Genomic DNA, 15,171 nt, shown 5'->3' on the forward strand with positions numbered 1-15,171 from the left:
CTCGCAACGTCTTTGGTGACTCAATACGACCTGACTCCTCCAGTGAGGGGCTGGCTTTCCTAGGCTTCGCCCTCCGTTCTGGGCTTCCGCCCCCACCGCCGTTCTGAAGGTGCCCAGGGCAGGGGTCTTTCCCTTCCTCGTTCCCTCCTTCCTCTACTGCTCGATCCGTTTGCTCTTTCATTCATTCATCCGGACAGTCATCCCACTCCTCCCCGCCCCACCCAGGCGTCCTGCTAGCGCGCGCGGCTCCCCGACGGTCTGGCCGGCCCCGCCCCAACCCCGCCTAAACCACGCCCCCCTCCCAGGCCAATCGGAGCCGGCGGGCCGGGCCGGGCCGGGGCCGGGGCGGGGCCGGGGCGGGGCCTCGCTCCCCAGTCCTCCCTGCGGCGCCCGAGGCTCCGGAAACGCGCCGCGGGGCTGTTGGGCTCGCCGGGGCGCGGGCGGCTCCGTGGCGTTTCCTGCCACGCCGGGCCTGCCGGACCGCGCCGGCGCCGCTCTGCCGAGGACGGTGCGTCGGTCGTCGCCCGCCCTGGTGAGCGCGGGGGCCGCGGGAGGCCGTGCGGGGCCGAGGTGATCGTGAGGGCGGCGGGGGAAGCGTGCGGGGCCCGAGTGAGCGCGCGGGGCCGCGGGAGGATGTGCAGGGGCCGGGGCGAGTGTGTGCGGGCAGGGCGTCTCCGGGCCCGCGGGGCCGCCGGAGGGGGGAACGGGTCCCGGATGGCGGAGGCGATGAGGCCCGAAGGCCTTTCCGTGGCGGGCGGACGGGCGGGAATCGCGGATGCAGTGAGGCCTGCGCTGCTCTCTAGGGACGCTAGCGGGTGGGAACCGGTCAGGGGCGGACAGAGAGGACCCCCGCCCCAGCTCGACTGAGGCCCAGGGGGGAACGGACGTTGCGGGTGGATGGATAAGGGATTTTCCCCCGGCCTGCGGCGCCGGATGGATGCGCCAGGGATGGGTCCTAGAGGGAGAGTCCCTTCTTTCCTTCTGGGGAAGGGTCGAGCCATAGCTTGGCAGGGAAGATGGGGGCAGGTAGGTAGCCTAGCGCCGGAGAGCTGGGGATATGGGTTTGGGGGGCAGCCTTTGCTGGGTGGAAGACCAGCTCAAGGCCCTCAGTCTGAACCGGGCTTTTTCTCTCGCCTTCCTGGGGTCCACCCTCTCCCGCTCCAGTGACACCCTCCCCCCAAACTCCTATGCTGGCTCCTTCGGTCTATATTGGGGTGATTAATTACATATCTTCTTCCACACTCACACTCCACTCGCCTGTCGCCCAAAGCCCATGGCCCCTCTCAAACACCCCCCCCCCCAATTCCTGGCCCTCTTCCCAGAGGTTCCACCCCGTTCCGACTGATGCCCTCCAGCCAGCCTCGGCCTAGCAGGGTCAGCAGCCCCCTCCAGTCTCCTTGGTCAGTGAAACATCTCCTCTTCAACCTCAGCCCCGACATTTTTCCTCTACAAGAGCATTTCGGATAGGTTGCTGGAACAACACCTCCCCTAAGTACTAATGCTGCCTCACCCCTTCCCCCATCCTCCTCCTGCCCATTGGGCCTTTAAGTAGAAGCAACTTGCACAGTGTCTGGCTCAGTCTAGTACATTCTCCAAAAATGTTACAGGATCTATATTTAGAACCCTATGGAGCAGTGATTTCCAGCCTTCTGTCGTGAGGGACCCCTTGGAAAATATGCTAGAAAGCGTGAATTCCCCTCCCAGAAGTCTGACCGTCAGCAGACTCGGAGAGAATGGGCTCCCGTTTCAGGAGGCTCCAGGCTGGAAACCCTGTGTGATGAGAGCTAGAGATGAAGGAACCTCCAGATTCCAGGCAGGGCCAGTGATAAGGAGGTGCAGCTCCCCGCGTGTTTGTTGAAAAATGCGTATTCCTTGGCCCCATGCAGACCTGCTACTCTGCCACTTGAGTTCTGAGTGAACTCCAGCCAGGTTTCTAACCCAGTGATCGAGCCATTGCCGTAACTTGTCTGGGCTCCTTAGATGACCTGCAGCTCCTTGGGATTTGCCTAGCATCCCACCCCAGCCCCAATTTCAAATCTTTTCTGTCCAGGCAGTGTAACCTAAACAAAGCTATACTTACAGTTTATTTTGATTCTTGTAAGATGCCATGCGTCGTCTTGGGGAAATGGGAACATAAACCTTTCCTCGATTAAGTACAACAAACACTACAAAATCCCCTTCTGGTCTACCTTCTGGCTTTTTATAGAAGGGAGAGAAGATGGAAACCTAAACAGAGAGACAGGTGCCCAGGCAAAGTGAGAGAGGAAACAGATGCCTTCCCACCCCCACACACAGAAAAAGACACACACAGACACAAATATCCCAAAAGAAACAGACTTTCCTGGTGAGACACCCTCTCTTTTGGCCCTTTAGGAATCTGCTACTTCAAGTAGCAGCCTGTGCGCACAGTACAGGGTGGGCCCAAATGGGGCCCTCATTTCCACCTCCTGGCCCGCCACGCAGGGGGAACGGAAAGGCCAGGACCAACTTGGCCCAACAGCTTAGCTGGGACAGAGCAGGGTCTCGGCAGTGTGTGTTCGGTCTCACAGCATGTCCTTCAGTTGGGAACTCACTGCACAAGAAGACAGGTTCCTAGAAGGGGCACACGTGCCTGCTTCTGTTTACCCGAATTATTTCAATCCAACAGGTGGGACCTTCCCTGCCGACTAATCGCTTGGAATTGTTCTATGACACAATGAGTCATCCCTGTGTGTCTCTTTTGGGTAAGTCTGGATGTTTATAGACTACGTCTGCTGGCTTTAAAGCTGGCCGTGCCGTTCGAAGGCCCCCTGGGTAGGGGCACAAGACATTGAGGAGGATCGTTTCAGTCCCAGCAGTACTTATATTTTCATGTACTCCAGTGGTATTGAAGTGTCTTTGTCCAGAGACAGTCAGTTCTCTCAATGCAAACAACACAACTCAGGGGAGAAAAGACATTCAGTGAGGAGAACTGGGAATCCAGGTGATCGTTCGGATGGGAGACGGAGCTAAAGGCACCCATCTGAATTAGATCTCTTGTGAGTGGGAATCTATAAAGACACCCTCTGAGGCATATTTGCTGTGGCCCAGAGCTGAACTGAGCACCACGAGCCACCTGTTGTCTTCTGGGTAAACTCAAGCTTCAGGGCCTAAGGACATTCTGTTACAGATCCTTATTTCGATGTTTGAGGGAGTCCAGGAGTTTCTAGCACCACTTGGAAACTTCTGGAAGCTGCCAGACGAGTCTTATTTAGGTTGCCTTGCTGCCCCCACTGCCCAGGGAAGCACAGCACCTGTCCGAGGGGGTTGTGTGGCTATTTATGCAGCAGAATCAGTTGAATACTGATTTTTTAGGCTCAGAAGCTACCTTTACTTGTAGCCAGACGTCCTCAGGGGGATCCAAAGCTCAAAGGTGACCAGAAGACACCTAATTATTCACCAATTGTTGTGATATGGGTTGGTTTTGTCTCTGTTGAATTCAACTATTAATTTCTGTTCTTTCAGATCAAAGTGAAATGATTATTTTGGGTTTCTTAGTGTTTCTGATTCCACGCAGTAAATCTGATTTATATAAGTTGGTTAAAATTTGCATTGTGATCTAAAGCACATAGTGGAAAGATTTATTCACTCACATGAGCTCTCATGTTCTAGAAAGCATAATTTTTCAAATTGTCAGGCAGTAGGTTAACATTGACATCATTATTTTCCATGTATTCTTGCAGCAGATGTTGGTTAAATAGCTGCAGCGTACGTGGCTTTTGACTAGGTCCAGTGTGGAATCAGCAGTTGACCTTGACAGGGCCTTTTGCTCTCTTTTATAGTCTTTGGACTGTCTTCAGATCCCACTTAAACAAGGAGGGTAATATTATTTACCTTAGGAGTTGGAGATTTGTTTTTCCATGATTCTCTAAGCTTCCATTTCCCGGTTGTATGTAGGAGTGCACCTTACGAGATGTGAGGTGTGCTTCCCTGCCGTGACTGAAAGTGCCTTGCGTTCAAGGTCACCATTGCCCTCCATGTCCATCAGGTGCACTACAGTGATTTTCATGTTCTGTCTGGAATTGCTTAGACCTTGATCCCCTAAGAACCACTTTTGGAAGACTGTGGACACCTGCATTTGTCATTTCTGTCATAGCATCCAGCTGCTTTTCCAGATCAGTTCCACCATTTTAAAGTAGAACAGTTGTGGAACATGGGTACTAAATGATCCGCTTGTCTCCAGGATTGAAAATAATTTTATTTTTAACTGCAGTGGGGATTAATGTGTTATCTTTTTTTTTTTTTCCTAAACAATCTTCCTTTGCTTCTCCTGAAGCTCTTTTACCTGATACACTTGGTTAATTATGCAGAGTTTGGCTTCCATTTGTGAAAGCAGAACGTGCCTTCCCTCCTGTTTTTATGAGCACCTTCTAAATGATCCCTGTATGTCCATGAGCTCTGTTCCAGTGGGTGGTGATCACACAGCCATTGTGAGCTGGAGAGCACTCCCCTGGGTGAGCTGGTCCAGGAAGGGCCACTCCTGTTGCTACACTGGAAATGATAATTAGCAATTCATTTGGGGGTTGTGGCTCCAGAATTTCAATGGTTAATCATGCCAATTAAGTAAAAACACTTGGATAGGATTCACTCAATTAAATGGAATACTTCAGGAGGATTTGCTCAATTAAACGTGGGTGGCTTGGAAGAAGTGTGAGTGTGTGTGTGAGAGAGAGAGAGAGAAACAGAAACAGAGAGAGAATAACGTGTGTGTCCACTGCTCAGTGAGGGTCTGCGATGGCATGTTAATGGGATGATATAAAGGCAGCCCCCAAACACCCATATATGCCACCAGGCATAGACGGTGCTCACAGCAGCCTGTCTTCTGAATACGGCCTGCTGTTACGGGGTTGCACGTTATTTCTCTCTTCTCTGTTCTGGTTCAGAAAATCTCAATTCTTGGGAGATGGACGTTAAGCAAGTTACTTAACCTCTGGGATCCATCTCTTCTCTGTAAAATGGAGGCAGTGATAACCATAGGTTGCAATAATTGAATTAAATCATGTGAAGGGAGACACGCTGCTCCAAACTTGTGTAGTAAGTGCGTCATAAATGGAAGCTTGCTCCATTAACGTGCCCCTCCCCACACACATTGATTCAGTCACCCCACAATTTATCGCATGCCCACTCAGTGCCAGGAGCTACTGCAGTGTAGACACGGGGGATGCAGGAGTGACTAAGAAAGAGAAAGTCTCTGTCCTGTTGGAGCTGACATTTCTTCTGGGGAGAGTCAGGAAATTTCATAGGACAGTTTTTAGTGAAAGTGTTTTGAGTAAACCATGATGGGACTGGAGAGTGAACATGTTTTGAGAAGGTGCCATTTGAGTTGAGGCCTGACTTCTTAGAAGGTGCTGCCTATGGTAAGCCGTAGGGATGGTATTCTCAGCAGGGTCAGAGCCTTGAGGGCTACGATCTTGGTACAGTTGGGACTGAATGAAGGCCACTGTGTCTGAGTGATTGAGGTGCAGGGGGCAGGATGTGGGATTGGTGGGCTGGGCCAGGGTCTTGAGGGGGATTAAAGCCTTGGATCTCTGGCCTGAGGGCAGTGAGAAAAGGTCTGTAGCAGGTCATCATTCTCAGGAGGTGCATACATCACACCCCACCATCCATTCCCCTCGGCAACCAAATGTCAGTGTCCACTGGAAGTGAATTTTTTAAAAATTAATTGTATAAGTAGTTCATGACCAGTTCATTTTGTATTGGAAGCCAAAGTCAAACCAGACATCAAATGTATACCATGAAGAATCCAACAGGCCAGAGAGGCCCTTCCCAGGTGACAGTGGGACTGTCAAAGAGGGCTTGGCTGCTGAGCACCTGGGGATTAACTCATAGGGTAGAGAAGCACCCGTGCGGGACAGCCAGTTAAAGGTGGCAATAGGGTTTCCATGGACTTTGAGGCCACGTGAGGCCTTCTGCCCACACCCGTCTGTGGTGCTGACAGCTTAGGGAGTGAGCCCAGTAAGTCGTGGCTCCGTGAGCCTGTCTCTCAGCTTTCTGGTGGCCTTCGCCAGCCCTCCCCCTGTGCTTGCCTTGCCCGTGTGGACATCCCAGGAAGGGCCTGTCTTCTGACCCAGGCTCAAGGGCAGCTCCCCACTTCTCCTTGGCCTCAGCCCTTGTCCTCCTGCATGCTGAGCATCTTTTTGAGCCAAAGTCTACCAAAATCTCTTAAAATCATCGTTCTTTTCTGATACCAAACAAATTCAGCTTGGTTACTAAAACTTTATGAATTACAGAAACAGAAAGTGGAACTTTTAGACCTTGACTCGTCCCCTTGTGTGGTCACACACCCACTGAAGTAGAGGTGTGCTTCTTCTAGCTACAAGTCACTCGCAGTTTTCTCCTTTTTCCTCCTAAAATGCAAATATATACTTAGCCATCTTCTCCCCTGCCCTTACCCTCTTTGGGTTTTCAATCAAGAGGTATTATGTCTGCATGAATCCTCTGTGAAGGATTCACATTTTTGTTATCTGCTGCACATCATCCTACATTGACCACTTGTTGATTTTATATTTAAACCCTCCAGTTTTCTTCCTGTTCTGAGTTCCAGGACTTTTCGATGGTGTCTCTACAGCTCTGACCCACATTCATTGTCATCACCCCCCTGCTTTTTTTAATGACATTGGGATTATTTAGACTCTTTCTGTCAGTTATAGTATATTGTTTTCCAACCTTTTACTTTGCATCTATCTGTGTCTTTATATTTAAAGTTTGTTTTAGACAGCATATACTTGAGTCTTTTTTTTTTAATACAGCCTGACAATCTCTGCCTTTTGACTGGAGAGTTTAGTCCATTTACATTTAACTTAATTATCTATGTGGTTAGGTTTAAGTTTGACATTTCCTATTTGTTTTTATTTCTCCCATCTGTTCTCTTTTTTCCTTTTTTTCTTTACCTTTTCTTTGGATTATTTTTTAGTATTGTATTTTACCACCACTATTGTCTTAGCAGCATGCATCAGAGTCTTGGAGGACTTGCTCAAACTCACAATCATAAGTTTTACTTCTCCATATGTTATAAACCCAATATTACCTTATTATTTTTGCTTTAACCAGTCAATTATTTTTTAAAGATTTAAAAATAAGCGGGAGGGGCTGGCCCGTGGCTCACTCAGGAGAGTGCAGTGCTGATAAAAATAAGGGGGGACAAGAGTTTTATATTTCCCCACATGTTTACATTCCTGGTGTTCTTCATGCCTTGATGTAGATCCAAGTTTCTGTCTGATATCGTTTTCCTTCCCCCTAGAAAACTTCCTTTAGTATTTCTTATAGTACAGATCTGCTGGTAATGAATATTCTCAGCCTTTGTCTGGAAAAATTTTATTTTGCTTTTATTTTTGAAGAACATTTTCCCTGAATATACATAGTTGGTTTTTGGTTTTTTTGTTTTGTTTTGTTTTGTTTTGTTTTTCTTTTAGCACTTTAAAAATGTCATTCAGTTGTTTTCTGGCTTGCGTATTTTCTGATAAGAAGTCAGCAACGACTCTTATCTTTGTTCCTCTGTAGGCAGCATCATTTCTCTCCTCTGGCTACTTTGAGATTTTCTCTTTATCATTGATATTCAGCAATTTGATTATAATGTGTCTTTTTAAGTCTTGCTAGGATTTGGTTGGGCTCCTTGGATCTGTAAGTTTATAGTTTTCACTGAACTTGAGAATTTTTTTCAGCCATTATTTTTCAACTATATATATTTGTTTGTCACTCATCTCCCCTTTCCTCACCATCTCAGATTCCAGTTACATGGGTGTGAGAATACTACATTATCCCCAGGTCACTGAGCTACTGTTTGTTTTTAAAAACTTTTTTTCTCTCTGAGTTTCAGTTGACATAGTTTCTATTGCTGTCTTCAAGTTCTCTAATCTTTTTTTTTTCTGCAGTGTCTAATCTGCTGTTAATCACATCCAGTGAAACTTTCATTTTAAATATTACAGTTTTCACCCCCAGAAATTTCCATTTGGTTCTTTTTGTATCTCCTATTTCTCATTATGTTCCTATTTTTCTTTCAACACTTGTACATAGATAAACTAGCTGTTTTCTTTGTCTGTGAGTTCTAGCATCAATCATTTCTGGGTATTTCTACTACTTATTCTCCTTGTCACAGGTCACATTTTTGTGCTTGTTGACATTTTGGTAATTTTGAGTTGGATATTGGACATCGTAAAGATGATGTTGGTGAATGTCTGGATTTGGGGAAGTACTTATTTGTGGGTGAGCTTGATCCCCCCCCCTTTTTTTTTTGACCAGTAAGGGGGTTGCAACCCACGGTGTTGTCTGCGCCACGCTCAGCCAGTGAGCGCACTGGCCATCCCTATATAGGATCCGAACCCGAGGTCTCAGGCGCTACCAGTGCCGCACTCTCCCGAGTGAGCCACGGGGCCGGCCCTTCATCCCTTTTTTAAAAGGCAGGTCTTGTGTAGCTTTGGCTTGAGGGATAGATCAGCCCTACTACTAAGGCATGGCCCCTCTGGATTCTCTACTGACTGTCCTAGGTGATCACAGAGGACCCTCTCTGCTGGTTGGTCAGTCTTGAACATCTCCCTACCTTTGTGTGTCCTGGGAATTGTTCGGCTTACAGCTTGCTGGTCATTCTTTTCCCAGCCTTTTGTTTTACTCTATGCATGCATGGCTTAGTAGTCAGGAAAGATTCAAGGGGAGCCTTGTGTAGATTTTTTGAAACTCTTTTTTCTGCATAGCTCACTCCTTTCTGGAACTCTGCTCTGCAACTTCCAGCTGCCTTAGCTTCCCTGAATGCTGGTTTGTGCCTCTTCAACTTGGCAAAGCTACTAAGCTCTGTTTAGTTCCCTGCTTCCTGTACTCTCAATCTAGAAATTGCCTCCACACAGAGAGCTGGGGTGATGATAGGGCTTACTTCATTTGGTTCTCTTCTCTCAGGGATCGTGATCTTGTGCTTCCTACTGTCCAATGTCTGAAAACACTTGTTTCACATGTATTTTCTCCAGTTTTCTACTTGTTTACGGCAGGATGTGAAATCTGTTCCTTTGGACCGGCCCATGGCTCACTCGGGAGAGTGTGGTGCTGATAACACCAAGGCCACGGGTTTGCATCCCTGTATAGGGATGGCAGTTTTGCTCACTTGGGAGAGCGTGGTGCTGACAACACCAAGTCAAGGGTTAAGATCCCCTTACTGGTCATCTTTTTTTTTTTAAAAAAAAAAAAGAAAGAAATCTGTTCCTTGTTACTCCACAATAGCCGTCAGTGGAAGTTTCTGTCCATCCTTTTTAACATAGCATCTTTAATTTTATGTAAAAGTCTTTCTGCAGTATCTGGGTTTTGTAGTCCTTGAGCTAGTGTAAAAAATGCTACCTCTTTATTTAATTATGCATTGAATTGAATTGACATCAGAACAGGAACTGTGCAACTATTTCTTTGAACTCACTGAAGTGGGAGGCCCGTGATGCACAGTTGTCTGTCATAGGATCTTTAATCTTTTTTAATATTTTATTTTATTCTTAAATACCCACAATTCTTACTAATGGGGTGTGTGTACCTGTCAAGCACTGCACAGCATCTTTTTTTTTTTTTTTTTTCTCGCAGCTGGCTGTTACGTGGGGATCTGAACCCGTGACCTCAGTGTTATAAGGCTGTGCTCTAACCAGCTGAGCTAACTGGCCAGCCCTGTGGTAGAATCTTATAATATTTCATATACTTTTCGATTTGGAAGGAAAAGGTAACTTGTACATACTGTTCAGATCTTTTCTTTTTTTTTTTTAGCAACTAACAACTAAGTGTTTGAAGATCTTTGAGGCTTAGTTTTCCAGCTGTTTTATTCAACTTTTCATTTTGTTGAATGTGTGAAACATTCTCAGCCACAACTGTCTTGCTGTCACCGGGCAAATTGTTTCAGGAGGCTGTGGCTTTTAGGGGCTGCACTGGTGGTCAGGAAGCCCCGGCTCCTGCTTTTCATTGCCTCTTCCCTCCAGTGGCCTGATCTGGTTTTTTTGTTGCCTTTGCAAAATTGGAAAGGATCTGTCATTTCTAGTGATTTATTCCAATACTCCTGTTGGTGTACTTCCTCTCTGCGCTCTCTGCGCAGCGTGAGCACTGACCTCTCTGAGGCTGGCTGCGCGGAGGCTTGTGGCCAGGTTCCCTGCCACTGGCTCTCTGTCCCTGTCTATCTTCTCCTGGCTGTGCCAGGGCTGGCATTTATTTGTCTTGTCTTGGCTCCCTGTGGCCTGCCTGTGTGAATTCTTTGCCAGCCCACTGTCCCCACTGTTAGAGGCACATTTTCTCAGGTATATCCATGCTGTGGCTTGTCACTCAGCCAGCACAGAAGAGAGCACACTCAAGAGGATTTAAACCAGGGAAAAGGAAGTCGCCAGTCTCATCCCAGGGGACCCAGAGACACAGCTGTTGTGACTCATGGCTTTTTTCACTTTCCTTAGCTCCACCTGCTCCCCAAGGGCTTGCCATTCCCCAGGATGGAGCCCCAGGAAACCAGGTCCTGGCAGTCCCTCTTGAGATGCCTGAGGCCCAGGTGAGCCGTGCTTCCCTCTGCCTTGCTTGGGATACTGTCACTGCTCCCTGATTCTGGCCTCGGCCTCTGCCTCTTGCCCAGCATGACACGTGGCAGGTGTGGATCCCGGCTGCTGCCTTCCCACTCTCCCTCTACTGCTCTCCTGGAGGCGGCCAAGGAATGGATACCCACTGGGCTTGTCCTTCCGGTCATATAGGTGGGGGAGCTGAGTGTCCGTCCAGGAAAGTGATTGGACTGAGTTCCCTTGGGAAGACAATGGGAGGCCAGGGCTGCGGCCCAGGTCTCCTGGCACTTGGTCAGGTTCTCTTTCCAGGACTTCTTGGGGCTTGTGGTTAGATCTCCATGTTAGCAACACACACCTGCTCCAGACCCTCACCTCTTGTCCCGGTATTACTGGCGCTGCCCCTGCCTCATTCTAGAAGGAAAGACTGATTATCCTTGGGAATTCTTTCAGGATTTGGTGACATTTGATGATGTGGCGTGGTACCTCACCAAAAGGGAGTGGTTGAGGCTGGACCCTGAGCAGAGGGCGCTGGCGTATTACGGGAATGTGACCTCCGTGGGTAAGGACACTGCTAGCCTTTCCCCAGATTCTCCACCTGCTGGGAGTCGGGTGGGGCACGTGGCTACCCCCCCACAAGCTCGCCTTGTCCCTGCGTTGTAGGGAAATACAAAGGGTCTGCCACACCCGACATCCCAGAGCTGTCCTCACGGCACAGGAAGAACCGCCCCCCTGCCTCGGTCTTTGATTGGGAAAGAAACTGGAACAAACTTGCCACTGTAATTTAGAATACTTTTTCTAACCCACAGATTAGACAAATTGCATGGCCATTCGATCTGAGTTTGCTGTTGAGAGGAGTTGGCATGATCAAGCTCTTGTCCACCCCTCGGGGTCTGCATGTGTGGAGTACAGAGGGTTTTCTAGGAGGAGAGACTGTTGGGAGTGTAGAGGTCCCGGTCTGGGAAGAGCATGAAGGTCAATGTGTGGGCACTGAGGGGTGGACAGGGAGGAAGGGGTGAGGCGCAGCTTCTCAGGATGGCCACCTGGCCCACCAGCACAGCCTCGGGTGCACGCAGAGCCTGCCTTCCTTGGGAGATGCATTTGAACTGAATGAATGACTTGCCTAAGGTCATAGCCAGCCCAGTCTTTGAGGACTGAAAAGGCTTCCCCTTTGGACACCTTGCCTCGTTCCTCCACCGTTTTCATGTCATCTCTGGCTGCCACTGTAACCCATTTCTTTTCCACAAGCAGGAGTTCCTGTTTTGAATCCTGCCTTGGTCTCTCACCTGGCTCAGGGACAAGTGCTGTCGGTATCAGACCCATCCCTCAACACAGATCGAGCTCAGCACTCTGGTGAGTGAAAAAGAAACCTAAAGCAATGTGAGGAAATGGGGAGGAGGCCCCGCTGAGTTGCCGTGGGGTCCAGGTTAGGGCTGGGGGCCCGGCTGAGCCCTTAGGGAGGGGCGTGGCTGCTCGCCGTCCTGTCCCAGAAGGGGAAGCCTCCTCAGGTCCACCTTGGTAGGGCGTGGCCAGAAGTCGGGTTCTTCTGCCCTTTCCTGCTGTGGTCACTGGTCCTGGCGCCTTCCGGGCCTGGGCCAGCAGCTCAGCAGCTGCCTTAGGAGGAAAGGGATTCTGGACAAAGGAGAGTAACCTCCTTTCCCCCTCTGCAGACCGCCATGTCTTGTGTTTATCGTTTCAGAAAGCACTTCGCTGACCCAGCACCAGGTGATGGGGGAAGACGCCCAGCCACAGGAGATGGCCTCCACGAGCTCCCCGAGGGCCAGCGACCCCAGCGCTGAGGTCAAACAGAACGGGGACACGGCGGGGAGGGAAGGGGGCCCACAGAGTCTGCCCATGAAACATCACTTTGCGTGCAAAGAGTGTGGGGATACCTTTCGGCTCAAAGTGCTGCTTGTTCAGCACCAGAGAATCCACAATGAGGAGAAGGGCTGGGAGTGCGGCGACTGCGGGAAGGTCTTCAGGGGGGTGGCAGAGTTTAACGAGCACCGGAAGAGCCATGTGGCTGCAGAGCCCCGACCTGGCCCCAGCCGGGCCCTGGAGGATGCGGTGGAGAGGAGGGAGCAAATGGAGAGGGAGGCGAAGCCTTTCGAGTGTGAGGAGTGCGGGAAAAGGTTCAAGAAGAACGCGGGCCTCAGCCAGCACCTGCGGGTCCACAGCAGAGAGAAGCCCTTCGCTTGCGAGGAGTGCGGGCGCGCCTTCAAAGTCGACAGCCACCTCCTGCGCCACCAGAAGCTCCACGTCTCGGAGAAGCCCTTCGCCTGCCGGACCTGCAGCCGGGAGTTCCTGGACCGCCAGGAGTTTCTCAAGCACCAGCGCGTGCACAGTGGCCACCAGCCCTTCGACTGTGACGACTGCGGCAAGTCCTTCCGAGGCGTCAGCGGCCTGGCCGAGCACCAGCGCATCCACAGCGGGGCCAAGCCCTACGGCTGCCCGCACTGCGGCAAGCTGTTCCGGCGCAGCTCGGAGCTCACCAAGCACCGGCGCATCCACACGGGCGAGAGGCCGTACGCGTGCGGCCAGTGCGGCAAGGCGTTCCGCCAGAGCTCCAGCCTGCTGGAGCACGCGCGCATCCATAGCGGTGAGCGGCCCTACGCCTGCGGCGAGTGCGCCCGCGCCTTCCGCGGGCCCTCCGACCTCATCAAGCACCGGCGCATCCACAGCGGCCTGCGGCCCTACGAGTGCGACCAGTGCGGCAAGGCCTTCCGCAGGAGCTCCGGCCTCAGCCGCCACCGGCGCGTGCACGGCGGCACCGGGCGCTGCGAGTGCAGCGAGTGCGGCCGCGTGTTCAAGAGGCGCGGGGCGCTGCAGAAGCACCAGCCCAGCCACCGCGACTAGTCCGGCCCGGCAGCCAAAGGAGATGAACGGTTCTGTAGCGCTTCTGTATCTTCTCGGCCCAGAGGGTGACGCTGATTTCCACTGCCACCAGCAATGTATAAGTGTCCGCGTTTCCCGTTACGCTCCTCGAGAGCAGCTGTTGCCATGTTAACCTACTTGTGGCTCGTTGAACTGAACTGGCGGAAAGGACTGTCAAGGCATTTAAACCCACATGCCTTGAATCCGAGAAGGAGAGGAGAGAGATCCGGCTGGGGGTGCACAAGGGGCTCGGAGGTTGTTTACTCCAGCCACACCTACCCCGAGACACACACACACAGAGCCACTCAGCAGTGACATCACCATAATGTGATCCCAGCTTTCCCGAAGGGAAGATTGCCCCAAAGTTTTTTGGCCTACTTGAATTTATAAATTTTTAGGGATGTAAATAGAACACTCAAATGTCTTATAATATTTAATTTATTAATTTAGTTATGCATACATATTGTAAATCACATATTATATAGAATAATATATTAATTTAGAAAGTACCCTCTTTTTGCCACGCTCTGTTTCCTGAAATCATTTTATTCTAACTCCTCACGTGCATTTTTGACCTCAGCATCTTCACCGACATGGGAGCCCCCTTTGAGTCCTCAGACAGTTTCATGTACATCCATTCGCTTCCATCCAGACTGTGTGCAGTAGCACTGTGACAATCCCTGCATGAGGCTCTCACTAGACGTTTCCTCCCAGGCCATATGAACAGATTCACATAACATTAGAATAATTCTTTTTTTTAAGTTTGTCCTGTAACTCTGCAACATAACCACTTAAGGTGGTGCTTTTTCAAATGACCTTTAAAAGACTTTTTAAAAAGCATCTAAAACTTGTCATTGTGAAGTCATACTCCCAGTAATAATTACCGAATCTGGGTTAAATGTCTTCTGTGTCCTTTTTTCTTAAACCAATTTGCTTTGGTGACTCCTATACATATCCAAAACTAGCTTCGACTGTGGTTGTTTCAGGCTAATGGGTCTTGTCCCCAAACAGCACTATTTGGTTCAAAATAAAGTAGTTGAGAGAGCATCTCCTTAATAAGACAGACGTCTCAAGGACTCAAGTGTAGGTGACACCTCCTCTTTGGGAACAAGAGCCTCTCTTCATATGAGCCCTCCATCTCCAGCTCTGTAACCCGGGGGTGATCACAGTACCTACCTCCTAGCTTATCACGAGGACTGCTGTCGTGTCTGCAGAGCGCTGGGCACGCCAGCCTGGCATGGAGGTACACACTCAGTGAAGGTGACCTGCTGTCGGCATACTTATTGCTGTCATTCTACAGCTCATTAGTACCAGAACTGGGCATGGACCCCAGGCCTCCTGACTACGAGTCTCATCTTTCTCTCACGCGATGACTTCAATACTATTTGCATTTTCTTGCATGCAAATTGTACGTTCATCTCCTTTGACTAGTTATCAAGTCACCTTTGGATATATTGACTTTATATAGCAGTTCTTTCTATATTGATTGTGATATTCTCTTTCCCAATTTTATTGCTTTGCTCTTTGTAGCAGTTTTATTACATTTTTGTTGTGCAGGCTTTTAATTTTTAGATATCCAAGCATTCATTTTTGTCCTTTAAGTCATAACTTTCATTGCTTCAGTAGTTAGATATGATGACATTTTCTTCTAGAATTTTAGTTACAAATGAAAAGTTGAAACCCCTGCCCACCGGAAGGTGAGTGCACCAGGTGGGCAGATTGGATGGGAATGGGCCAGAGAAACAGGCTCACTCCTCATGCAGGATGCAGACTGCGTGTGCATCTGCAG

General features: G+C 49.7%; 1 protein-coding gene across 1 annotated transcript; it reads left to right on the forward strand.

Annotated features, from left to right (window-relative positions):
- Window positions 1-435: 435 nt before the first annotated feature.
- On the forward strand, window positions 436-14,879 carry ZNF275 (zinc finger protein 275). Its single transcript, XM_063084012.1, has 6 exons — window positions 436-532; window positions 2,648-2,723; window positions 10,416-10,507; window positions 10,962-11,070; window positions 11,760-11,861; window positions 12,208-14,879. Exons 2-6 carry the CDS (start codon window positions 2,696-2,698, stop codon window positions 13,362-13,364), a joined length of 1,488 nt encoding a protein of 495 aa, XP_062940082.1. The 5' UTR covers window positions 436-532; window positions 2,648-2,695; the 3' UTR covers window positions 13,365-14,879.
- The last annotated feature ends 292 nt before the right edge of the window (window positions 14,880-15,171 follow it).

This window comes from Cynocephalus volans, chromosome X, assembly GCF_027409185.1.
Source record: "Cynocephalus volans isolate mCynVol1 chromosome X, mCynVol1.pri, whole genome shotgun sequence".
NCBI classification, from domain to species: domain Eukaryota; kingdom Metazoa; phylum Chordata; class Mammalia; order Dermoptera; family Cynocephalidae; genus Cynocephalus; species Cynocephalus volans.